At 39.5% G+C, this 26,625-nt stretch overlaps 3 protein-coding genes across 3 annotated transcripts; 1 reads left to right on the top strand and 2 right to left on the bottom strand.

Annotated features, from left to right (window-relative positions):
* Positions 1 to 612: 612 nt before the first annotated feature.
* On the bottom strand, positions 613 to 9,653 carry LOC136664351 (hyaluronan-mediated motility receptor). The gene is made up of 7 exons (XM_066641491.1): positions 9,481 to 9,653; positions 6,173 to 6,330; positions 4,636 to 4,904; positions 2,701 to 2,901; positions 2,412 to 2,552; positions 1,273 to 1,366; positions 613 to 1,029 (listed from the first exon to the last, which is right to left on the bottom strand). Exons 1-7 carry the CDS (start codon positions 9,566 to 9,568, stop codon positions 991 to 993), a joined length of 990 nt encoding a protein of 329 aa, XP_066497588.1. The 5' UTR covers positions 9,569 to 9,653; the 3' UTR covers positions 613 to 990.
* Positions 9,654 to 10,943: 1,290 nt separating this feature from the next.
* Positions 10,944 to 19,587, bottom strand: leprotl1 (leptin receptor overlapping transcript like 1). Its single transcript, XM_066642001.1, has 4 exons — positions 19,473 to 19,587; positions 16,391 to 16,466; positions 15,285 to 15,471; positions 10,944 to 13,707 (listed from the first exon to the last, which is right to left on the bottom strand). Exons 1-4 carry the CDS (start codon positions 19,486 to 19,488, stop codon positions 13,591 to 13,593), a joined length of 396 nt encoding a protein of 131 aa, XP_066498098.1. The 5' UTR covers positions 19,489 to 19,587; the 3' UTR covers positions 10,944 to 13,590.
* Positions 19,588 to 20,311: 724 nt separating this feature from the next.
* Positions 20,312 to 25,115, top strand: LOC136664861 (F-box/LRR-repeat protein 12-like). Its single transcript, XM_066642316.1, has 4 exons — positions 20,312 to 20,614; positions 21,130 to 21,205; positions 21,852 to 22,076; positions 23,079 to 25,115. The coding sequence occupies exons 1-4, from the start codon at positions 20,520 to 20,522 to the stop codon at positions 23,805 to 23,807; spliced, it is 1,125 nt and encodes a 374-aa protein (XP_066498413.1). The 5' UTR covers positions 20,312 to 20,519; the 3' UTR covers positions 23,808 to 25,115.
* The last annotated feature ends 1,510 nt before the right edge of the window (positions 25,116 to 26,625 follow it).

The following is a 26,625-nucleotide window of genomic DNA, read 5'->3' on the forward strand; positions in this document are numbered from 1 at the left end:
TTTTCTGTCATTACTCATTGCTCTTATTTCTTAGTGCTCATTGTGTCTGTTTTGGTGCATTTGACCTCGTCTTTGCGCTCTCAAATAAATGCGGGTCCAGCACTGTCATTGGACAGACTCAGACAAGGGGGCGGGGCAATTCTAAAGTCTCTGCACTTGACATCAGAAGCAGAGCAGAATTAGAACGACTAATTTTATCCCATTTTTTCTGACTTAGGCAGCACCCCGAAAAATTATTGGTCTTGTTTCACAGTGTGTGGTTTGGTGGGCTCAAGATCCACACATTAATGCGGAAATGCAATTAACAAGTCTATGTTTTTAATAATATATCCCCTACAAAACTCTCAAAACATGACATAATTCATGCTACTTTGTTTAAATACTGATTTTTGTTTATTTACTGCTCTTTGTTTATGTATATTTTTTTCATTATGTAGATATTTGTTAATACAGTGTTCTTTGTTTATACACTGCACAACTCAAACATAGATAACATGATCAATGCTACTTTTAGCATTGTTTTCTTAAAGGGTTTGAATGAAATAGAAAAATAAACTAATGAGAGATTCATAAAACTTTTTATTAAACATAATTCACTTGAAAACACTGTAAACAACAAGAATATTTGTTTTATGTTTGCATGAGTAGCTACTCAGCTGGAGACAGCTTTGTTAGGTCACAACTGGGGATTTGGGGTTTACTGTCTGTAGGTCAGGGTTTGATATCAGTAGTCTGGGGTTGTAAGGTGTCAGTAGTTTGAGTTTTTGTGTCAATAATTTAGGGTTTACTGTCAGTAGCTGAGGGTTTGACAGGTTTCCTCTCAGTCTGAGGTCTCCTGTCAGTAGTTTGGTGTTCAAAGTCAGAATTTTTCAGTTTGTCATCAGGAGCTTGGAGTATTTAATGTCAGTAGTTGAAAAGACAAAGCCAGGGATGGATGTTAGAGTAGATTGATGTTTGTTTGTTGTCAGTACTCTGGAGTTTCTCTAGGCTTCATGGTGGTTTTAAGTATCCGTCCTCCCTCCACTTCCCCTGAGAACCAAGTATATGTGGTCAGTGTAATATTAAACTCGCAACATGAAAATAGCACCATCAGTGCATCAACTTCAGTGTAAACAATTTCTGAAAACAATGGTGTGAAAATTTTAGGAAGGAACGAAGGAATAGAAATAGTCCAAAATTGCTTGCAATTAAACCTTATATTACTTTAAAGGATGTTTAATTCTAAGAAAACTCACTTTTGTGTGTGTTTTTGTGTGTGTGTGTGTGTTTTACCAGGTTTGGAGAGAGTTTGCTGAATAGTTCAGTATATCTTAGCCTCCATCTGTCGGCCTCCACCTGCAGATCCACCATCGCCTCCATGTCCCAACTTAGAAAATACAAAGGCAAACATAATATCATATCGTATCGTGTGCAATATTATCACAACCTTTTTTTAAATGATAAAAAAATCAATATCATGATTATCCTGAAATTCCGACTTCCGAGTCATTTAGACAGGTCTATGGTGTAAAATTTGCTCCAAAAGATGAGTGACTTCAGTCTTATGGAGGTGGTTCTAAATATTCTAAATATTCTTTCTGAATATTCTTTATGCAATGTCAGAATCTTGGTAAGTTTCGGCAAATGTTTACACATTTATTTGGTGTTTCTTCGGAATGTTTGGAATTGTTAGATTTGTATTAAAATAAAAGGTCATTAAATCTTATCTAAATAAGAAATTAAATATAATTATTTTATTATAACATTTATTTTGTTGCAATAGTGTGTTCTTTAAATGAGTAAAATTATTTTCAGTGTTTTGTCATATCACCAATAATATCGTTATCGTCAAAATACCCTGAAATATTGCGATAATATTTTAGGGCCATATCATCCATCTTTACACAAGACATAAATGAATATTTAAAAGTTGAAAAGACTTGCTTTCTACTATGAAACATTCATTCATTCATTCATTGTCTGTAACCCTTATCCAGTTCAGGGTCACGGTGGGTCCAGAGCCTACCTGGAATCATTGGGCGCAAGGCGGGAATACACCCTGGAGGGGGCGCCAGTCCTTCACAGGGCAACACAGACACACACTCACACATTCACTCACACACTCACACCTACGGACACTTTTAAGTCACCAATCCACCTACCAACGTGTGTTTTTGGACTGTGGGAGGAAACCGGAGCACCCGGAGGAAACCCACGTGGACACGGGGAGAACACACCAACAGACAGTCACCCGGAGCGGGAATCGAACCCACAACCTCCAGGCCCCTGGAGCTGTGTGACTGCGAAACTACCTGCTGCGCCAACGTGCCGCCCTACTGTGAAACATGTTTCTTTAAAGTGATGGAAAGATTGTTTCTCAACAACACAATGCTCACTGACCAAAAACCACTAAGTACATCAGGGATTGTGACCTGTCACAGTGCTGGGGTGTATTTTCTTCTACAGCAATCATCTCTGAGCTGGATTCCTTCTTCAGTTCTGCAAGTTCTTCCTGTAACCTTTTCACCTGCAGAACCAGGGACTCCTTCTCATCAGATAGACAGTCTTTGAACCTATGCATACACACACATATAGGTGAGATTAATACTCAACTGTTATTATTGTCTTTATATTAAATAAGGTTTCAAATATATTATATTACTTTGTGTGTCTTGTAGTATATCTGTACAATGCTGTATATTGATACGGCTTTATCATCACCTCTTAACACAGCACATCCAGTTCCTCTGCTGCTCACAGAGCCACTCCAGCTGCTCTGCGGTCTCTCTGAGTTTCTGGACGCTGCCGGTGTCCTCCTGATGCAGTTCTATCACTGTCCTCTGGTGGATGTCCTGCTCCTTGCTCAGCTCTTGTTGAAGGGCTGTATTTTCTTTCTGCAGCTCCTCCACTTCCTGTGACTTGCTGATCAACCAGAAAATTATTAACATTAAGATTAGTATTTTAGTCACTATTAATCATCACCAAATTACCATCTGAAAGAATACACTTTTATATTGTTTGTTGATAAATCACTTAAACACTATTTTTACACCAGAGGTTCATCTTTGTGGGGCACTGAAACCTCAAGGTACACAGCTGAGTGGAAAGATTAAAAACCTTGGTCAAATTCCCCAGTGTAAAATAAGCTATAAATTGCTTTTAAAAAGTTTTTTATGTGACTTATAAATGTAATTGAAAATTCACAAATTCTCCCATGCTTTTGCCATTTTATGTTACTAACTATTGCATAGTATTAAAAATGTAAAAAATATAATTTAACAATAAATAACCTAAAAATGAAGTATTAATATGGTACATTCACAATCACTAAAATCTAAATCCCCATCTTTAAATTGTTTAAACCAAAACTTTGAACACACTTTTGGATAAAATATTATCCCCATGAACACTGTGAACAAATCAATCACATGCTTCTGCAGCACTTTTCCTGATGGAGCTCATAACAAATGCAGCGACCAATACATTTTCACACTACTTCTTTTTGGGTTATATTATGCTGAATAATCCAACAACTGCTGTGAGGAGTTGGTGTGTTCTCCCTGTGTCTGCGTGGGTTTCCTCTGGGTGACTCTCTGTGAGGAGTGTGGTGTGTTCTCCCTGTGTTTGCGTGGGTTTCCTCCGGGTGCTCCGGTTTTCTCCCACGGCCCAAAAACACACGTTGTTAGGTGGATTGGCAATTCAAAAGTGTCCGTAGGTGTGAGTGTGTGAGTGAATGTGTGTGTGTCTGTGTTGCCCTGTGAAGGACTGGCGCCCCCTCCAGGGTGTATTCCCGCCTTGCGCCCAATGATTCCAGGTAGGCTCTGGACCCACTGTGACCCTGAATTGGATAAGCAACATTTATTTATTCATTCATTGTCTGTAACCATTTATCCAGTTGCTGAATCTCCGCCCACAATTGACAGAGAGTCTGATACTTTAAGTGTGTTAAGTTGGCCTCACTGTCAGGATTCTTCCAGTTGCATTCTGATTGGCTATCTGCCTCCTTCAACACGTCATGCCAAAATAGCAGACATGTGATTGGTCCTTTTGGGCATCAGTCAAATTGATTATTTTTCCTGCTGTAGTAGGTTGTTCTTGGTCACATTAAGTGGCAAAAGACACTAGACTCCCTAGAGAGACTAGCAATGTGAGACAAGTCTGGAGCCTACACAGAGTCACTGGGCATAAGACAGGAACACACCCTAAATAGTATGAGTTCACGGGGCATCTCACACACACAACTGTGGACAAATTTACACAGCCAGCCCACCTGCCAACATGTAATTTTGGACTATGGGAGGAAACTAGAGCACTTGGAGTAAGCCCAAGCAGTCACAGGGATAACACAAGAAACTGCTCACAGGACCCTTAAGCTGTGAAGCAGTGAAACTACCTGCACTGCTGTAGCATCGCTGGACCCCAGGACTGTCGGAAGTTCAATTACGGAGCAGGCTGTGGATTACAGGGCAATGCAGACTGTCTATAGACTATTGTTTCAGAGCTTGAGGTGAGTGGGCTAGTTTATATCTGTCAGCAGGACACAGGTCATACTATACCAAGATTTATAACACTCTGGCCATTGCAAATAGTAAGGTAAACAAACGACAATAGCACTTTATGATTTAATATAGACAAATGTCCAGCAGACTTTCTCACCTCTTCAGCTGCCTCTCCAGCTCTTCTATTTGCTTGGCTTTGACTTGGGCTTCCTTGCTGAGCTCTGCCTCCAGGCCCTCTGCCTTTGTGGCACTATGGTGGGCCTCCTGGTGCAGCTGCTCCATCAGGCCCTGTAGCTGGGTCTCTGTTTTTTGGAGCTGTTGCATATCAGACATCACCTGCTCCAGCTGAAGGCTGAAGAGAGCGGATTCCCTCGAGCTTTCCTCCGCTATAGAGACCACTCTCTGCTCCAAAAACTGAACCAATTCCTACACGCACGCACACACACACACACACACACACACAAAGATACATAAACAAACATACAGAAAAACACATACACACATGCGAGAGAAACACATACACACACTCAACATATATAAACACACACACACACACACACACACACAAACACATAAATAAACATACAGAAAAACAAATGCACACACAGCATACATACACACACATGGAAATAAATAAATATACAATAAAACAAATGCACACACAAACTACACAGATGCATGCACACACACACACACACACACAAAAATACAGAAAAACACACACATACAACGAGAGAAACACACACACACACTCAACATATATAAACACACACACAAACACAAATAAACACACAGAAAAACAAACGCACACACATAAACACACAGAACACATACACACAAATGAAAATAAATAAACATACAATAAAACAAATGCACACACAAAATACTGTCATATGAAAGGTGTGGGTCATCATGGTAAAATAATCACACACACACACACACACACACTTTTTCACACAACTGAAATATGACATGTTTTTCTACACACTACCCTCACCATCAGTGTCACTGCAGCACTGGGAATGATCCCCCACCTAAATCATACCTGCTCTGTGGGGGCTGACAAAGTATGCAGAGCAGGTGGGTTCCAGTCATTAATGGTAGAGCTACAACATGCTCCTATAATAAATGGAGCTAGTAAAAAGGTATGGTAATTTTCAGGTTTTGCTATTTTAAGTCATGCTTTATTATGAATACACATCCATATTAAATTTCATGATGCAGTAAAGAGAGATCAGAGGTATGCAGTTCAAACCTCCCAGCATTTCAACTTTATAAGCTGAACAAGTCTAAACACAGCAGGAACGCTTTTTCACACACCTGGACCCAGACCATCTACATTCAGGTAATATAGACACGATTAACATATATATATATATATAAGTCGGGGGGGTTGGGGGGCATTTTTAGAGTTGCTCAGAAACTCTGAAACTCTGAAGGTCCTCTGACCTCTGGCCAGGTAAAGACCAACCTGGAAGACCAGGGCAGTCTTGTTGGGTCTGGGTCTGTAATGTGGGAGCAATCTCGCATCATTTTGAAAATCAGCAAAACCAGGGGTGATCAGGGGTGTCCAGACATGTGTTTTGTTGACAGAAAATATCAATATAACACTCATTGGAAAACAATCATTAATCATTAAATATAATCTGAAGTGGTGTAATAATCAGGTGTGTGTGTGTGGGGGGGGGGGGCACCCGTTGTTGTTTGACGGTTTCAAGCAGCTGCTCATTTTTGAGGTGCAGTTCCTGGCAGCTGAGTTCTTTCTGACGTAGCTGCACAGACACACGCTCCAGCTCCACCTGCAGAACCCTGTCTCTCTCTCTGCTGGACACAAACTCTCTCTCCAGCACTGCTGCATACACACACACACACACACACAAACACACAGAGATACAATGTTACACTCCAGCTTGGAAATAGAGAGTGGAGTTCTCTGGAGCAGCATGTGCCTGGGGTCAACTGGTTTACTTGGAAAAGTCTGGTTTAGTTCATTCTGACTTGCTCTTGTCTCGGATCCCATAATAAATCACAGTCTCAACCTCAGAGTAAAGTTCTGTGTTATAGCAAAAACCGTTTGTATCTACAGTCCCATTCTTTTGGTCATTACCTAACAGGTGAAGGTGGGGACACAGACCAAACTGTAAACTGAGAATTTTTTAAAGGCTCGGATGCCTTTCAGTCATTATCACTACGGCCCATTATATGACACCATAACTACAGCTGCTGCATTTTGCCTGTGGTGGATCTTACAATCCCATTTCCCGTAACTCTTGAACAGGACTCCAATATAACTCTTGGGGTATATTCTTTGTTTTACATCGAAAGTAATATTAAATGCTGCAAGGCAATTATTTTCAGTGGTCAAACCCAAAAGTCCCTTTAACTACCCGTTTTATACACCTTTCTGCTTCAAGAATAACTGCTTTCACATCAATAAAACCAGTTCTAGTCTTTTGCTTTCACTGAAAAAAAAAAACACTTGAATTCATGCATTCTCATTATGACCCAACATTTGTGTTTTCACTGCACTGGAGACATCTGGTCCAACCGAGAACCAAAAACACAAAACAATTACAGGAATTTGCAAACCACAAATTACAAAACCACAAGTGATTGTGTATTATGTGTATTATGTGTTTTACATTAATTCAGGGTGCTATTTTGCCAATGAAATGGAAATAAATGAATGCTTGGCTCCATTAAAAGAACTGAATATATATGTTTGATGCATAGAAGACACTTTTTAAATATTTAATATTTTTTTAATTAGTTTATCTCTATTTAATAAAATGACAGGATGGCATGGTGGTGCTGCAGGGACCTGGATGTTGTGGGTTCAAGTCCCGCTCCGGGTGACTGTCTGTGAGGAGTGTGGTGTGTTCTCCCTGTGTCTGCGTGGGTTTCCTCCGGGTGACTGTCTGTGAGGAGTGTGGTGTGTTCTCCCTGTGTCCACGTGGGTTTCCTCCGGGTGACTGTCTGTGAGGAGTGTGGTGTGTTCTCCCTGTGTCTGTGTGGGTTTCCTCCGGGTGACTGCCTGTGAGGAGTGTGGTGTGTTCTCCCTGTGTCCGCATGGGTTTCCTCCAGGTGACAGTCTGTGAGGAGTGTGGTGTGTTCTCCCTGTGTCTGTGTGGGTTTCCTCCGGGTGACTGTCTGTGAGGAGTGTGGTGTGTTCTCCCTGTGTCCGCATGGGTTTCCTCCAGGTGACAGTCTGTGAGGAGTGTGGTGTGTTCTCCCTGTGTCTGTGTGGGTTTCCTCCGGGTGACTGTCTGTGAGGAGTGTGGTGTGTTCTCCCTGTGTCCGCATGGGTTTCCTCCAGGTGACAGTCTGTGAGGAGTGTGGTGTGTTCTCCCTGTGTCTGTGTGGGTTTCCTCCGGGTGACTGCCTGTGAGGAGTGTGGTGTGTTCTCCCTGTGTCTGCATGGGTTTCTTCCAGGTGCTCTGGTTTCCTCCCATGGTCCAAAAACACACATCGGTAGATGGATTCAAAAGTGTCCGTAGGTGTGAGTGTGTGAGTGAATGTGACGGTGTGTCACCCTGTGAAGGACTGGCGCCCCCTCCAGGGTGTTTTCCTGCCTTGAACCCAGTGATTCCGGGTAGGCTCCTGACCCACTATTACCCTGAACTGGATGATGAATGAATAAACAAAAAAATAACAACATTCTTGAGATAAAAAATAAAACATTATTGAAAGTTATAAGATATTAACATGTGATTACTTTATTATGCTTCTACATATGATTTTTAAAATATCAGGTTAAAAAAATCAATATTATTAGGAACTAGTCATTGTTTAGATTTGGTAAGTTACATAATTAAGTAAGTAATTATTGTGACATAGTAAATCATTTTTTAAGAAATACTTACTTAGACATTTGATGTGCATGCGGCCAAAAACAAAACAACAAGAAATGCTTTACTGTATCTTTTTCTTTATATATTTTTTGTGGGTTTTATTTTCCTGCTACCCACAGCAACCTGAGGAAGAACAGAAACAGGTCCCTGGTGTTTTTATGGCCACGAGAGCTATATTCGCCAAAATCCTGTACTTTGTTCCAAGTTGGCAGCTTACTTTCAACAACTTAAGGAGTTGTTGTAAAATGGCTGCGAGTACAAGCCAACAATAACTTTCCTCTCATTACCACTGTATTCAGTAAAGGGGAAGAAATAATAACAAAATGAAGAAACAAAACAAAACATAAAACATGGCCCTAAGATCATTTTTTAGCCTGTAGTGAAAGTGATATAATCTAGCATAAGGTCACAGTAGTGATTTACTAACATTCTTTACTAGTACAGTCTTGCCTTGGCTTGGTTTTAGAGACCTTTGGTGAAAGGGAGGCTAAAACGCTCTAACTTTATAGTTATAACCTTATTGTATTATATAATATAATAATAAAATATTAATAGTAATTAAAAAAAAGTTCATATCTCATTATAACGGTGGCATTATAAGTTATGATTTACAGATTTGCGTTTCAACACTATAGGCTTAGTAATAAATAAACCTTGCTATAGGAAAATCATAACCATAAAGAAACAACAACCTTTTATATAACAATATTTATGATATATCACTATAAGGTTTACTTTATAACCATGTTTTAATACTTTGAAATGTATAGAGTATTTATAACCTTGGTTTAGATTTAAACAACAAACCTAGTTAGAACATTTCTAACTTGTTATAATGATAAAATATGAGGTTTAAACCACAGCCTGATTTTTGACATAAGTTCTATTTTTTTATTCATTTTTTTTTAAACAGAAGCTAGATAACTATAACCATCATTTTTATATAACAAGAGGCTTATAGCCTTTTTTAACTGTATATTTTATTAAGCTGTACACACACACACACTATACTACCTTAGTATTATCAAGAGTAACAAGTTTGTGTGTGTGTTAAATATTACATTTTTCTATCCTAGTCATGGTTATTATTAGAAATTAAATATTGATACTACCTTTTTTGTGCTAGTCTTGGTAAGAGAGCAGTGATTTACCTTTCTCCTGGGCCAGGCGGTTACACTTGGCTGTGAGGTACTGAATCTGACTGTAATCATCTCTGTTCACACCAAAAAACCTCCTCATCACTGAGAACCCTGCACTTCTCTTCTCCTTCTGTTCCTTCTCTCTCCCCCTCTCTGTTTCACCTGCTGGAGATGATTTTGAAGGCGTCAAGGGCAAATAGCACAGACTTTCGGATAGCCCCAGGTAAAACACACATTCACCATGCTCTCTTAATCATTGTTGTGGCTGCATAATTTAAGCAAAAAAGAAAATATGGGCCTGTGCCTTTTACTACTAAAGCAAATAATGAACATGAGGCATGTCAGAACTTGATCCCACATGCTGCACATACTCTAAAAAAGCTTGTGTGTCAAAACCAGGCAAACCCCAACTATTCATTTTAGCTTTCAGCATTACTTTTAGCTTCAGATTTCACCTCTGTATCTCTTAACTCTCTAAATGTTGACCCAATCATCAGGAGATCATGAGGTAACTGTGCCTTTATACCTCTCTAGCCCACCCTTGGCATTGGACATTAGGTTTGGACTCAAAAACCGCCATGGCCATAACATGAGCTCTATTATCATCATCCTTTTTGAGCATTTGTGTGCGTATGTTTTCATATATACACATTGTGTCCTGCAGGGGGAGCCAAATCATCTTTAAACAGAAATATTTAATGTTCATTTCTTGGTCCACAATCCATTTCAACCTGAGAGACGGGTTTGGCAAAAGCACAAGAAAATGAGTGCAAACAGTGGTTCAGTTTGTACGAGCCATAAGAGCCAATTACATTCTTAGCACTTAGCAGACACCCTTATTCAGATTACAATTACAATTTAAACACAATACAAAATTAGGCAATGGTTAGGAATATTGCTGAAGTACTGGTTTTGGTGTGGTGAGGTGTTATTGCCTGGTTGGGAAGAGAACCCCAGTCCTTCCCATGGAGTACCGCCAGGGACCTGGAGGTTGTGGGTTCAAGTCCCGCTCTGGGTGACTGTCTGTGAAGAGTTTGGTGTGCTCTCTCTGTGTCCACGTGGGTTTACTCCGGGTGCTCCGGTTTCCTCCCACAGTCTATAAACACACGATGGTAGGTGGATTGGCGACTCAATTGTGTCTGTAGGTGTGAGTGAATGTTGTGTTAGTGTGTGTCATCCTGTTAAGGACTGGCACCACCTCCAGGGTGTGTTCCTGCCTTGCGCGCAGTGATTCCAGGTAGGCCCGGACCCACCACGACCCTAAACTGGATAAGGCATTACATAACCAAATTTATACCAGGATATATAGATGGATGATCTGGCAAAAACATAACATTGAAGGCATTTTTATGACTCACCTAAAACAACACAATTCCAAAAGTACCAACATCCACTATATACTCAAAACACAATACAATTGTCTTTTAAAGCCCAGTGTTACAAAGAAAGAGTCTAGCACTTGTTCAAAAATGGCATTTATTTATTAATTATAATAACAATAATCATAATAAAAAAAGAAAAAGACCACCGTGTTCTGTACTTTGTAATAAACGGCATGGGATACCTACATAAAGCGCTGGGATTTAATCACACATTTCTTGTTTACAGTCCTTTGGATGAACTCTGAGAGTGGAATCATTCTCCTTCACAGTCTTAACCTTCACCTGAAAATACTCCCACTGAGCTGAGCAACACCTTCTGTATCGATACAAACAGCAGCCTGAATTATTATACGGAATAAATAAATAATAATTTAAAAAAAAGAAACAGTTTGCGGATCGGTGATAAGGGAGTAATAACATGGTAATATTATGATAATAAATAGCTGTATTTATTTATGTCAATGTCCATAGCCTAGCTGATTTTAAATATTAATTCTGTATTTGGACCATTAACATTTTAATAATGTTAGGGTTAGCGGATGTAGCTCTGCTGACAATTCTTTTATTATTAATTAACATTTATTTCATGGATAAATTAAATACAACTTGTTACCATCATATGACCATATTATTACCCACCTATTACCAATCTGCAAACCAAACACATGAGGGCATTTTATTTTATGTTGTAGATGTTAATTAGTTAAATGAGTGTTGCCCTTTGGTGGACATATGAATCAGACACTGGGTTACCATGAACGCCTTTGTAAAATGTAACAACTGTATGATAAATACCTTAAAACAATTTATCAAGTTACAATCAGTTGTGCTTAACATGGTTAGTGTTAAGCTCTACTCCAACACTACACTGCTGGAAAACAACAAAGAAACAAACAGTTAAATACAGGATGAAAACGTAACAGAACATCATCAGTGCTTCTGCGTACACAGTGGAAAAGCTCGGAGACTTGATTTTATCATCTCTGGCTCAAGACATATGATAAAACCATCACACTAGAAGTGTAGTGTACTCTAGGAGGAGTGTGCAGTGCACGTCACAGGTCAACAGACACGTCACCACATTTTCCATCAACTAAATTGTAATTGTAATACTACATCAGCAGGAGTAAAGGGAATCATTTCTGAAAGCCCTGGACAGAACCTAAAAGCAGCATAATCGCAGCCAACAGTGCATTTGACCTTAATAAATTAGGACTATTACCCTTCAGTTACATGAAAGACAAGCTTGTCTTCAAATATTTAACTTTTAAAAAGACAGTGAGTCACTACTAACTCACTCACTGAAGCTCAAGGATATCCTTCATAACCGACTCCAGAATAAGTCTTGAAGACTGGCTTCAGACAGCGCTTCAGAATGCTTTTCAAAGACTGATGAGAAATTAAATTTGCACAAAAGTGAATGCAGTTGATCGGCCAAGACGCGGTTTCCTACGTTTTGTCTCTGTCCAAGAACAAACATGTATCTGCAAAATAGTAAATAGTAAGGAATAAACTTTCAGTGGAAGTCAAAGTCAGAGTAAAAAGATTTTACTCCTTGTAACTTTGCAGCGTTTCTATTGGTCCATTCTTCATGAAATGTTCACAGTGTGAAGGACTGTTCCTGTGCTCAAATGATGTACTGAACTAAACATCCACAAAAGCACAGATACAGGTTTTTTTTGGACAGAAACAATGTGTCACACTTGGGCTGGGGGTATTTGATTGTATTCAGCTCCTGCATGGCTGATGAAATGTACAATGACTGTAGATACAATGTTGGTGTATGTATTAGTGGCCAGTGTGTGTACACTCTGTACCCTATTAAACATACGTGTCTGAAATGTGTGCACTTTAATGCAGCTGGTTTTACCCACTGTAAAGGGTCTACAAAATACAAGCATGTAGGGTATTAACACCCCCAACCCATGTAGCTCCAGAGAGGGTTTTACAAACCTAAGACAGAACCTGCTGTGGTATTCTTCAACAAATAATACACAAAAGCTTACACCACCCTCTTAATTATCACTGAGACTAAATGAAGGTGATAATACTGTTTTGTTGTTTTTTTAATGTGACATATCTCTCTCATTAATATGATAGTAATCATATTTTACTATACACACATATGTCTGAAGCTGTTTGTGGCAAGTGTGTGTGGCTTGTAAGTTTCATTAGTGAACTCTGGACAAAAAACATGTCTTGGATGATCAACTATACTTGAGGTAAGGTGACAATTGTGCAAATTTGATTCTTTTCCACCAATCACTATCCCTAACAGAGCCAGTAAATCCACAGACATCTCAATCACAAGCTCCTTTCATTGTCTCAAGTCTCCTTCATGTCCTTTTCATGTGTTCAAATTTCTTTCAGAGAACACTAGGTTTGTATAAACTTCTTTTTTAATGCTATTGTACATTCAGCAGATGCCGCTATGAAGAGAAGCTTTGTTCGTACCTTGGTTTGGCCACTGGACCAGTCTACAAGGGAAGCTTATGAATAAATATATAGAATAAGAATAAGAAAGAAAGAAAAGCAAAGAAAAACAAAACGAAACAAACAAACCAACGAAAAAAAAAAAAAACTTTCTGAGGTCGGACTGATCCCAGCAACAAATTATTGCACTGACTTCCTGTCAATATGGATGGGTGGTGGCTATAAATAATAGACAATAATAACAACAACAATAGTCATAATAAGAATGTGTAGAATAAAAACAGTTCAGTCGCTCCCAGGCTCTGGTTTACCACTGCTGCCAGCTGAAGTCGTCGTTTGAGCCGAAGACGAGGAAAAAGCCCAGGATGGTGCCGAAAATGACGATGTTTCCCGTCAGAACAAGAGCACATGCGCCCCAGGCGATCTGGAAACACAAAGATTAATTATTTAGGCAGCAAATGGCATTAAAAAAACAGTCCATCTGTGACTGTGTAGAGGAAAGATGAGTTGGGTATGTGCAATGCAATTGCACCATATCATTTTTCCACTGAAAGACACCTATGAGAGATAAACAAGTAAGTAAACAAATAAATAAATGAATGAATGAATGAATGAATGCCAGGGAACAAACTATTAGCAATAACAATAATACCGCATATGTAACAATGCAGATGGTATCTCAGAATGAGGCCGGTATTCATGACGTGTGTGCTGTGTCAAATTTCTGTTGTGTCTTTAAAAGTTGGCTAAAATGTTCATGTGCATTTAAGAGAGCCACAGAGAGGGGGCGCTGTGGGAGCTCAATGACTGCTGAAATGTCTGAAAACAGATGAAGAAAACCACAAGCACAGGAGCTTAGTTTAGCGATGAGTTTGTGTTAAAAGAGAGAGGAAGAAAGCTGTAAACAGACAAACTTCTTAGAAAATCCTTTACTCGACTTTGTGTTCACAGCCATATGGCTTTATCCTCTAAATATGTGTGATTTGAGCCTCAATTCACTGAAAATTCTGCTGTGGTGTGCTAAACCACAAGTGCCTGTTAGCGCCAGCTGTGCTTCTACACTGTGTCCACCATCTTATTTCGCTTAAATTTGCAGTCACTCGACTTTGTACTCAAAAACATAAGACTCCGTGCAGCCTGACACCACACCCCTCCCCACGGTACCTTATACCATGACAATATTTTGACATGGTATGACTGTATGAAAAATGTGGATACCGCCCATCCCTATTAGCAGGTGTGTATTTATCTATCGTTACACTTATATAGCGCCTTTCTAGATACCCTAGGATGCTTTACAATCCACACTGCTCAGAACAGTCAATCCGCGCACACACACTGGCGAGAAGCGGCAGCCAGCGTACTCTGGACCAGGAACAACTGCCCACCTGGAGGATTGCATCGGGCACTAGGATTTCACCCAGGATAGAGCCCCAATACATTTGGGCACACACACATTCATTCACACACCAGGACAGTTATTACAGAAGCCAATTCACCTACCCTCCATGTTTGCACTGTGGGAGAAAACTGGAGACCCCGGAGGACACCCACGCAGACACAGGGAGAACATGGAAACTCCACCCAGATGGGACTTGAACCCAAGATCCCAGCACTGAGAGGCAAATGTGCTAACCACTAAGCCACTATTTCCCCAAATTTTGTTCCCCAAACTATTAATAGACTACAACTGTTGCATATCCCCCCGCTTGGGAAGGCATTACCATATCCATTTAATACCCAGTAGTTATCAAATATTTACTGTTGGAATTATCGTTGGAATTCAATAGAACCAAATGGCCTCTCTATTGTGTGTGTTTTCAATCCTTATTGCCCAAGGTATTGATCCAGTGGACCAATAATGGAGCTGGAGAGTGTTTAAAAATCATGAGAAATTTCTTTGTACATAATTAAAAGTACCACAATACAAATTCACACACACACACACACATATATATATATATACATACAGAATGACTTCTCTATAGAAATATCACTTACCACACTAGCACGTGCAAATATGATAGGCAGCCCAAAGGCTGACACAACAATCCCTGTGGTGAGAAATATGGCAAGCTCCTTGCAGGCGTTACTAGCCGAGTCAGTGTCGTCCACCACCCGCCGTGAGATGCAGTAAGGGATGGGAGACAGGATGTAGAAGAAGAGAAGAAAAAGAGGCCAGTATTCACTGGGAACAGATGCAAACACAAAGAAAATTAAGTATGAGACATATGCCAATTACAACAACAAAATACAACAGCCCCACTAGTTTTAGGAAGTTTATACCAATTTGTAGCAAAAAAATTCTCTATTCTTCAGGGAAATTTTGACACTAGATTTTGGAAAACAGACTGCGTTAGTGAGGTCAGGTACTGATGAAGAATAATTGGCTCTGCATCACAGACACCACTCCAACTCAACCCAAATGTACTGGATGGTGCTCCATCACTCACAGTATGTGAAAATACGTCACTCAATTTAATAATGATTGTGCACCTTAGCCTATGCATTTCCACAGAGATTACACAAGTTGTGTGCACAACGGAACATCTGTGTCAGCAATGTGTGGCTCTTAAAGTCGCTGAATTCACTGCTTGAGGTGTGTGGATACTTTTGGAATTAGGCAGCAAAAAAGGTCTACTTTGTAGAACTGCATATTTCATTTGTCCCTTAATATCACCTACAACAGTCGTGTCATTTCCAAAAACCAAAATATATAAATAATCATACATTTCCTAAACTGTACCTCTGCCCTGCTTACTTATGTTTGTTTTTATCAAAATCAGTCCAAACTCAAATGTGGGAATGTTACATTTTGACTGAAAACCTCATAGATATAAGAAAAATAAACTTTAGTCACTTCATTATATTTTCTGCTTGTTACTTCACTATAAATGAGCAGAGTTGCTGAATACATAATACATTATGTCATATGTAAATTCATTCATGTTTGTGACATCAGAAACATAATGAATTCAAAATTAGTTTTTATGAAGCACTCTTTCCATTTGGAAACGACAACTATGTCTACTTATGTCAAAGCCCCTTTAGATTATGACCCTTAAAAAAATTGGTAATGTAAATATGTTCTGATACACATTACTCACTTATAGACTGGCAAAGCACAGCCCAGCATCAGAAACATTAGGCCAATGGCTCCGCCAAAAGAAAGGCTGATCAGTGCTAAAAATAGAAAGAAAACAATAGCACAGTAAGTCCAGTATGTCTCTCTTGGACTGGGACTGTCACAGTCAAGGGTTTGAAAATGGACAGGAAGCTTCAGTTAATGGGAATATTGAATTTGGTTGCGGTGTTGTATTACTGGTTTCACAATGGAGTGAAGTCACCCAGAGACTGTTGTACAGTAATGGCACTCTCTTCCATGGCATGCTACCTACATTATTCGCTTTTTGGTCCCTGCTACCTGATATCCCCTGAAATGTATCCATATTCGCCTCAAAACCCCCGTCTCTAACGGGAACAGTGGACATTGGAAACCACAGCAACCCATGGTGCATTGCAATGTTGTTGTTGATGTTGTTTGGGACTGAACATAGCTCTGTAATCAGTTCAGACAGACCAGTAGAGTTTTGCTCTTTCCTTGTTGCAGTCTCCAGCTCTCACTGAACTCGTTCAACAGTTAATCATCCAAGGGGTGTTTAAACCTCTTCAAAAGACCACGGCGTAAATTTATGAGCTGCCCTTGTGAATCGGCTAAAAACAATCATGATCTCTGCTGTAGCTGGAGTTTTTGCTGGACGTCATGGTTTAGTCCCTAATTGACTTGCTGGGAACCATGAGAGAGCTGGGACTATAAAAAGAACCCGCTTTCAAGGACCAGGACCGGATTTGCCTTGTGGAAAAGCAAAAAAGCAGAGCCAAGTCAAGATGAGTAGGTACCATGCAGTGATAAAGTGCCATTACACAGCTATTCAATTTCAGCTGCTTCCAAATGTGTCAGATACAGATTTTTTTCTGAAAGGAATTTCAGAAAAGATACTAGTGAACAATTTAAATATATTTAAATTTTATTTCTGTAAATGTGCTTTTGCTCTGGTTAATGCTTAATACAATGTATGTACACTGCATACTATACTGTGGTAAATATGGTTGGACCAATTTAGCTTCATAGAGAATACAACAGAACAAAAAAGGTCAATCTTACATCAGGTTTCTAAGACATTCTTTTAGTGCAGAATAGAAACCCTCAGGATGTAACTGTCCTTAACTATCATCCAACACCGTGGCATATCTGGATCACGATGCTGTATAGTGTTATAATGTTGAATTTGACTAGTACTGCAGTTGTCCTGAATGTGGATTCTTATTCTGTACAGAATTCACTTCCAGCCTTAATCTAACACGACTAATCCAACTAATCAAGGTCTGCAGGAACATCTCAATATAGTTACAGTCATGTGAGTAAGGTCAGGGCTGACACTCAACTCAGCAGGTGTGTAAATCTAAGGGAAGAGAGACGGGTACCAGAGTGTGAAACTTTCTTTACAAAACATAGGGTTTGTGACACTGATCATAGGCTGGACCTCCCTACCCTCCTCCAAAAGTTACACAGTGCAGTTTCTGCAGTAGCAACAACAGAGTGCCTATTCTCCCATTGACAGCTCTGTGGAGCATTACAATAATTCTGAAGCTGTCATTTTAAGGTAAAAATACTATCCAGTGTTGCTTTAAACTCTATCTAACAGTGTGAAGTAACAAATGAACTCACCCCCCCGCAATTTAACAGTATCTGGCAGGTAACAGAAAATCAGAATCAATTAAAAGATTGATGTGGCCCTGACTGTTCTAAAGCCCTGCACCACACAGTTAATATTTTCTCAGCTCTGAAACACAGAATTCAAATCTTAAGTAGCAGAATCAGCTGGGTCTGCAGCTGTGCTTTCAGCTTGCTGAGAAACCTCTCACATGATCAGTCATATGATTCAGCCCCTCTGGGACCACAGCGAAGGTGGCACACTCCTAGAATTTCAAACCCCACACTAATGAGCCCACTAATAACAGAAAAGTGTGTTTAAATCAGCAGAATCAGCAAATTATTTAACATTACTAGAGGGGAAAGTAAGCATGTGGTCAGCAGAATCATAGCTTGCAATTTCAGGGGTCCAAGTTTGTGCGTGGAATGAAAACCTGAATTCTAATAAAAGAGTGCGTAAAAAAATTACACTTTCAGTTAGAGTTACCATACGTATGGCATTCCACACCATATCATATGGCAGTATGATAACTCTAACTGAATATATATATACATATATATATATAGTTATGTGCAAGCCATTTGTAGTAAAAAAGTATTATAATAAATTACTTTCTGACACATAATTATTGTCACTTATAAAACTAATTTCTGAAATTTCACTGGAATCAATCCAATCAAGCAGAAGTACTTAAGTATACACTCTAACCAAACCTTGCTTTTGTTTAGCTCTATTTAGGTACAGTATTTGCCAAATACAGGGGGGGGGGGTTCAGAATAACTACAAAATAATGTCCTACTGCCCATTTCTAAGCTGAAGCATAGTATAATATAGTCACTCTCCAATAATATCAGCAATTACGTATGAGGTGTGGCTTTTAGGGGAGTCCTTCCAATGTCCCCAAAATATAACTCACATCATAACAAAAAAGCAGCTAGGCCCTGACACCCCCCCCACTCTCACTCTCTTTTCTTGTGGTGTGCTTGTGCTCCTATTTATTAACATAAGGATCTCAATTAATCTGCTTTCTGTTTCATCTACCATTTGTTAAACAGGTTCTATCTATAGAACAGCTCTGTAATAAATGTATAGTGATATGTAACGTAAAAATGGGACTAGAATGGGGAGGTAAAGCCCAATAATTTGTTATAACACAACAGTCCTGTACTATATACTAAATAATAGCATGTATGTGGTTGAAGCCTAATATAATAAAATAACATTAGAGTTAAATCATTACACTAATCATTAACATTAGACCAGAAATCATTGATCTAATATCCTATGCAAAGTATAAACATTTAAACGTTCACGAATCGCAGGGAAAGGGCTAACTAAAGGGTTTTAGCCTTCACTCGGCCCTACGTAGCAACGCAACTAAAACACCATCCGCAACGTTTTAAATCGACCACACCTCTATTTAACTCCAGAATAAAACACCAAAACGTGTGCAATAACACGCTCCAGTTCCCACCTTTAATACCAGCCATGGTTTAGGACATGAAGAGTCTAGGCTGTGTGAAATCTCCGGCCGTGTCTTTCACCCACAACAACAGAATCAGACAGGGACGGTTACTCCCCGAGAGCCGGGAACCCGCAGAAATCACTGATCTACAAATAAGCACGGACACAGAGCCTCAGTCATATCTCATTGTTAAGCGTTTGTAGATCAGCGCTTTGAGAGATAAAAGTCCAGTTAAAAGTTAGTCAAAATAAAAGTAATTGCTTTTTTATTGATAATAAATATAATAGTAATAATAATAATAATAATAATGTAATAACTATCACAACAACACTCATGAAAAAACTATTTTAACTGAGAACCTACTAAAGCATGATTTTTTGGCATTTCTTAAACAAAACCATATTTTGATTATTATATTATTATTTGTGAACTATTAAGTAAAATCTCAAAGAGAAAAAATGAATAAAAAAAATACAAATAATTATAAAATAAAAATCAAATAAATAAACGTAGTAAATAATGTTTTAGACTAATATTTTAAATAACAACGTTTTCGATTTAATACCATAATGATGGGCTTTTTAAAGTTTTACAGACAACTCAATAGTAGACTGTGTTTTAATAATTTGGCTTTAAGAAATTAATTAATGTATATCTATATGGGATGCTAAATGTTCATTTGCTAGATACATTATTACTGTTTGGGTGCATGTGCCAGTAATTTAAGAGATTGAAAAGTGCAACTTTGTGTAATTTATTAGCATTTTGTAGTTCCCCCCCTTTCTCGTAGGGGGCGATACAGACCAAACTCTTCGATCCACCGTCATCTTCATAACGGCTGAAAAAGATTTTAAACCAAAAGTCCTTTCTATCTGCGTAAGAGATATGGATTAAAAACATTCTCATTGGTCTAAAGCGGTTCACTGTTTTACTTTGTTTTTTATTTTCTTATTCTCTATTTTTTCCTGCCAATATTTATTGGCTATAATCTGTTTTAAAACGGAAAATGGTCCTATAAACCGGCGGTTGAAGAGAAGCCGTTTGTTTACAACAGCGATGGCAGAATTGAAAACTCTGGAGTTTTTTCCTGAGAACATTTTAATAGAGATTTTATCCTATTTGAATGTGCGAGAACTTGTGCGGAATTCAAGGTATATTTTAAGAAAACATAAATAGAGAAACTTTACAGTCGTTTATCCCCAAATTGCCTAAATTGGTCTTTTTAAAAGACATTAAATGGCCAGAGTTGTTGACGAGACTAGACGTCTCCAGCTTTAGTGGGGGTTTTTTTTTAAATGTGTTTTACTGTGATTTTTAAATGTTTGTTTTCAGTGTTTGACTAATTACAGAGACAGTCAAATTAAAGAAAATGTATTAAAATAAAACAAAAATAAATAAGAAATTACTCCTAATCAACATGGATCCCTGCTAGTGACGTCCCTTTAAAATATATTAAGGCGTGGGAACGAGATGTTTAAATATCTTGTTCTCATGTATTATTAAGTCGTTCACATATCTAAACTGATTTTGAAGGGAGGTCACCAGCGAGGCTCTGTAAGTCCCAAAGGCACAACCCATGAGTAAACATACAGAAAGCGGATAAGCTCTTTACCCTGGTTATTTGGTGTGTAACACTCATAAATAACATCATTTTGTTAATATTTAGAGTGTGTAAGCGCTGGAAACAGTTAGTGAAAGACCAGAGACTGTGGCGAACTGTAGACCTTTCAACATGGAAAGGGGTAAGAACAGCCTTTTACCATTACCTTTTCTTTCATCTGTTTCTGTCTTTTCCTGGTAAATTAACATTGTTTTGTATACTGTTTTATTGCTTTTAACAACTCAAACATTCAATCAGTCATTTTTACCACCCAAAAATGTGAACATTGTGAAAGTAACACTTTACTGTCAAGTGCAGCCTTGCTTTGTAGTGCCTACCCTTTTATGAACCATAGAGTGGGTCCCACACATTGGAAGCCATGTTTAAAATTGGTCTAAGACCATATCGTTAATACGTCCATATCCATCTGGAGGGTATTAAACAAAGTCGTTTCTTTGGTTAGCCAGATGGCTTAAGCCAGGTCAAGCCTATGTAGTAAAAAAAAATTATCTGAACTGTCCTCAACATTGGCATTTAGTAAAGTGGCTTAATCTTTTGTGGGACATCCACCAGGTGTCAGTTTGATGGCTGTTTCACAACATGCAGAGAATCTCTCATTTTATTTAGCTTTTGTGGCCAGCAGCAGATTTGGTTTAAATGCTATCAAATCCTCCCAAACATGTTCATCATTCTATTTTCATTAAATATTTTTACTGCAGCAAAGAGGGATCAACTACTGCAGTGTGTATTTAAATGTGTGTGTGTATGTGTGTGTGTGTGTGTGTTAGGTGACATCCCGTGTGCTGTGGGTGTTATTAAGGCAGTATCTGGGCCGTGGTCTTCGTTATCTGCGTCTGCGTGGTTTGCTGCTGTCTGCACGTGGAGGAGCTTTCCTCTCAGAGCCCTGGCTGCAGACTCTGGGCTCAAAATGTCCACGACTGTGCAGACTCACTCTACTGCACACTGACCTCCGCGGCCTGGCCAGTTGCTCTCTACTCCCTTCTACCTTAAAGGTAAAATACCTTATCTCAGAACATTTTATAGCATCATGGGCCTTTTTCATGATTTTATCATATCTTTCTAAATTATGTATTATAAAAGTGCAATTGATTTCCATGTTTTACACCAAATGTTCATAAGCTCTCTGAATGATGAGGTCCTATTCGATCTAGAGCCCTGTAAAAAGAGATACAGAAAACTAGAAATTCATCACCACTCATATCTTAATAAAGACGTACTTTTATTCATGTGTCAATTGGACAATTTTACACAAAATGTAGCTTGAAACACACATCCAATAATTATTCATAGCGAGAGGCAGATGTTATGTATCTTGTGTATCTCAACCCCTCTTCAAAGCCACAAAAATCCAGGTATGATTTGCATATTATCTATATTAGTTTATGAAATTGAATGGGCAGACCTTACAGAATCAGAAAATTGTAAAGCAATATATCTGCACTGTATTAATATAAATACTAATAAACATAGAATTTGACACCTATTCTTAAACCTCAAGAGATTAACAACGTCTTTATAAATGGTAAAAACACTGTAAGGCAAGGCGTCAAGTGCTGTGTTAAATGTATTAAATGGTGACAAAATATATGATAAAATACAGCAATGTTTAATCATTTCTTTTAGGTAACTATGCTAACATGGCTCTGTGATATTAATTGTCTCATCCTTTATCTTATATGTGTTAATAATTTTGGGGTCTTTCAGACTGTTTAATACAAATATTTCCAGTTTTAAAAAAATGGAATCAAAGCAACAGTAGCCAACAGGAGATCAGAAGTCTGTCTGAATTAGAAAAACCCCAGAAACATCTTTCTACTAATTTGCTGTCACTGCTCTTCTCACTTAAAGTTTGCTCTGATTAGATTTGAGGTGGGTTCATGTGTGAAATTTTCTTATGAGTAGTGTCTGTTTTAATTTCAGAACCTGCATTATAAACTTTAAATGTGGTCAAGGCATTGCTAGACATATATCAGTTTTGCATCCTGTATTTACAGGTTCTAGAGCTGCATGGCTGTGAAGTTTCCCCTGGCTTCTTTGCCCAGAATCCAACTGTGCCACCTGAGCCGGACTGTGCTGTGGCAGCCGCCTCTCTCAAAAATAAACCTCTGACATCTGCACCCTCCTCTGGGATCAACATAGAAACTCTGGTTTTAGACAATGTGCCATCTTTTACTAATCAGCACCTGCAGACTCTGAGCTCCTGGGGGCGTCTGAGACATCTGGAGCTTCGGGATATGATCCGGGTCACCGCTGCCGGACTGAGGGCATGCGCCCCCCCTGGTCTGCAGGCCCTGTCCTGTCTCAAACACCTAGAGATGGACACATGGAGCCGCCAGCAGATGGCAGCACTGGGTCTTGGGGAAGGCTGGGCAGGGCTCGAAGGTCTGGGGCTGGGTGGCCGGGAAGTGAGCCCTGGCTTGCTTTGCCTGAGCCGTCTGCCGGACCTGCGCTGGTTGCGTCTGCGCAGTTGCAGACTGACTGAGATGATGGTCCTACGCAGCTGCCGGACTCTGAAGGAGCTGCGCAGGCTGGAGTTCTGGCAGGTGCAGTTTGTGTCGGAGGGTGGTGAAGGAGAGAGGGAGGAGAGTGAAAAGGAAAAGGAGGAGGAGGAGGAGAGCAGCGAAAACGACCCCGTGCCAAACCTCAGGCGTTCACTAACCACTCTGCTGCCCAAGTGCAGCGTCCTGTTTACACAGTGTACGGTTACAGAAAACATGGATTAATACACTCCTGTCCACTGCCAGAAATACTGCAGTACTCTTTATTAATAAATTGGTGGTATCACATGAACATAAACAGAATATTTTATTTAGGTACATTATATAACATGGGCCAACTTTATCTGTACCTGCTGCATCTGAGACACGTACACCACCCCTCCTCCTCAAATACTTCTAACTTCTAATGGCGCTTTTCCACAGCATGGTCCCTAAACAACTCTATTCTACTTGACTCTCTTCAGTTTTATTTGCTTTCCCATTAGTCATAATTGGCCCTGGTCCCAGGAACCAGTTTCTTTTTTACTCCCTGCACTCTTATGGTTCATAGCGAGGCCTGACATGTAAACCTTGCAGAGCGATGATTGTCCAGAGAGAGTCGTCACTCTACGCCATGCAGTGCAGATGTCAAGCACAAAGTCTTCCTCTGTAAAATCTCCAGCTAGAACAGAGATCAGATTTGTTTTTATCCAACGTTTTTAAAATTAGGCCATGGCCAACAAAAGAATCCAGAGACATCTGGAAGCTGCAACTGATCTGTCTGAACTGATGGTGTGGCTGTGTTCAGTCCAAAACAACAAGATGCCAAAACACGATAAACAACACTTAAACTTACTGCAGCCATTGTTGTGGTTTCCAAAGCAGTTCCCATAAGAGACAGGGTTTTGAGATGACACCGGATACATTTTGGATGGAGTTGTGGGAGTGGAATATGAACCAGGGACCAAACAATGAGTAGAATTTATTATAGGTCGCGTGTAATGGAAAAGCACCATAAGTCAGGAGCAGCACAATGCGCGACTGTGATGTTGCTACCACACAGCTCCAGGCCCTTGGAGGTTTACCCAATGGCTTTGATTATGCCCACTTTTTGAGTCAATGGGTTGTCTGCTCCTTCCTAAGAAAAACAAAATGAAATTCATCTGGTGCTATCAGCTACACACTCCAGGTGCAGCAAGTAGGGATCTGGTTCAAAAACTGTGGAGTATTCCTCAACAATGGAGTCAGCCCCTGCAAAAATTGCCATGTTCAGCACTGTGCCAGTGGCTTTTGAAATGACTGAGACTGCTGAATAAAGTATGGAATATAGCACGTGTTGTCCTGTGTGATTTTAGCTCAGCCATATGATCTAAACCAGTTTCAGTTGTGGTGAACAGAAAAGAAACTAAACATAGCACAAAATGTAAGAAAATTTGTGTTTGGTTGATTATTTCTTTGTTGTAACAATGCTTCTTGGCAATAAATTTCATACTGTTGGAAAAAGCCTGTTAATCTCCCTTTTAAATGGTGCCACATTTTTAAGGAACATGCATTTGTGGGATGAACAGTGGAGCTCAGTATGTGGGTTGCGCCCATGAAAAAATGGCCAAATCCTCTCTGTCAATGCGACACAGCTTATTTTGTGTGATGGTGTGGGGCGGCACCTCCCTCACTGGAAAAACGAGGCTTGTCATCATTGGAGGCAATCTCAATGCAAAGCGATATCAAGATGAAAGAGGATGGAATGGCCCATCAGCGTCCTGACCTCAACCACATTGACCACTTGTGGGATCAGCTCGGGTGAGCTGTTTGTGCCAGAGTGACCAACACAACCACGTTGGCTAACTTGCGACAAATGCTGGTTGCAGAATGGGATGCCATCCCACAGCAGTGTGTGACTAGGCTGGTGACCAGCATTAGGAGGAGATGCCAGGCTGTTTTGGCTGTGTATGGTTAAATATAATTTCTTTACGTTTTTGCTATGTTTATATTAACTCTTATCCATCTATTCCTCCATTAGGGCCGAAAGATGGATAATTTTTATGCTGAAATCACAGACTGAGTGCAGTTTTTAGACTACATTCTCAAGAACAATGCTTTAAGTTTTAGTTTCAGCGAGCTATATTTCATTTCACAGCATGTATGTTCATGTATTAAAAAAATAGTAATTTAAGTCAGAATAATCAGTGTTTAGCCCTATTTATCTGTATATACATATGTCCCAAACATTAAGGAATATATTGTATGTGAACGTGAACGTGATAACGTGAAAATAAACCACTCCGTTTTAGTTGGTCACTTCCGTGAAGTAGTTGGTCATTGAAAATAGATTAAAAGATAATAAAGATGAAAATACCTATCGACTTTAGACAGAAGACGGTGGCGCAGCAGGTAGTGTCACAGTCACACAGCTCCAGGGACCTGGAGGTTGTGGGTTCGATTCCCGCTCCGGGTGACTGTGAGGAGTGTGGTGTGTCTGCGTGGGTTACCTCCGGGTGCTCCGGTTTCCTCCCACAGTCACTTGGTAGGTGGGTTGGCGACTCAAAAGTGTCTGTGTTGCCCTGTGAAGGACTCACGCCCCCTCCAGGGTGTATTCCCGCCAGGTAAGCTCTGGACCCACCGCGACCCTTAACTGAATAAGCGGTTACAGATAATGAATGAATAATGAAAGTTGTCAGAAGTGTATCTCTTGTCTGGAGAAACCTAAAGAAGGTAAAAATGGCCTAAATAAAGAAAAGATAAAATAAAAGGGTGTTCCTGTATGGAGAAAGTAAGACATGAACAAAGTATTAATATACAAAGTATTTAAGGCTAATTTTTACTCATTTTTGGGCCAGTTTCTGAACCTTAGTTCAGAGTCAAAGGTTTGTAATGACACCAACAAAAATGGCGACAGTGGATGAGGAGCTGATACTGTAACATTACTACCAAAAAAAAAAGAAAGCGGCAGTGGTGTAAACAGGAAATCTTTTCACTTATTTTACCAGAGGTCTTGTTTCACTTATATTTTTGGCTGCAGCGCCCCCTGTGTTTTTCAGTGGTACTGCTCCATGCTGATTGTGTC

This window comes from Hoplias malabaricus, chromosome 13 (genome assembly GCF_029633855.1).
Source record: "Hoplias malabaricus isolate fHopMal1 chromosome 13, fHopMal1.hap1, whole genome shotgun sequence".
Lineage (NCBI taxonomy): Eukaryota > Metazoa > Chordata > Actinopteri > Characiformes > Erythrinidae > Hoplias > Hoplias malabaricus.

Bases quoted from the DNA above. Each gene is read 5' to 3' on its own strand.
- LOC136664861 (XM_066642316.1), top strand. From the start codon at position 20,520: ATGGCAGAATTGAAAACTCTGGAGTTTTTTCCTGAGAACATTTTAATA. The intron at 20,615-21,129 runs GTATATTTTAAG...GTTAATATTTAG, and splicing joins GAACTTGTGCGGAATTCAAG to AGTGTGTAAGCGCTGGAAAC. The intron at 22,077-23,078 runs GTAAAATACCTT...CTGTATTTACAG, and splicing joins TACTCCCTTCTACCTTAAAG to GTTCTAGAGCTGCATGGCTG.
- leprotl1 (XM_066642001.1), bottom strand. The intron at 15,472-16,390 runs GTGAGTAATGTG...ATCTGTTCCCAG, and splicing joins TGTGCTTTGCCAGTCTATAA to TGAATACTGGCCTCTTTTTC. The intron at 13,708-15,284 runs GTAAGTGATATT...TTGTGTTTCCAG, and splicing joins TATTTGCACGTGCTAGTGTG to ATCGCCTGGGGCGCATGTGC.
- LOC136664351 (XM_066641491.1), bottom strand. From the start codon at position 9,568: ATGAGGAGGTTTTTTGGTGTGAACAGAGATGATTACAGTCAGATTCAG. The intron at 6,331-9,480 runs GTAAATCACTGC...GTGTGTATGCAG, and splicing joins CCGCCTGGCCCAGGAGAAAG to CAGTGCTGGAGAGAGAGTTT. The intron at 2,902-4,635 runs GTGAGAAAGTCT...CTGGTTGATCAG, and splicing joins CTGGAGAGGCAGCTGAAGAG to CAAGTCACAGGAAGTGGAGG.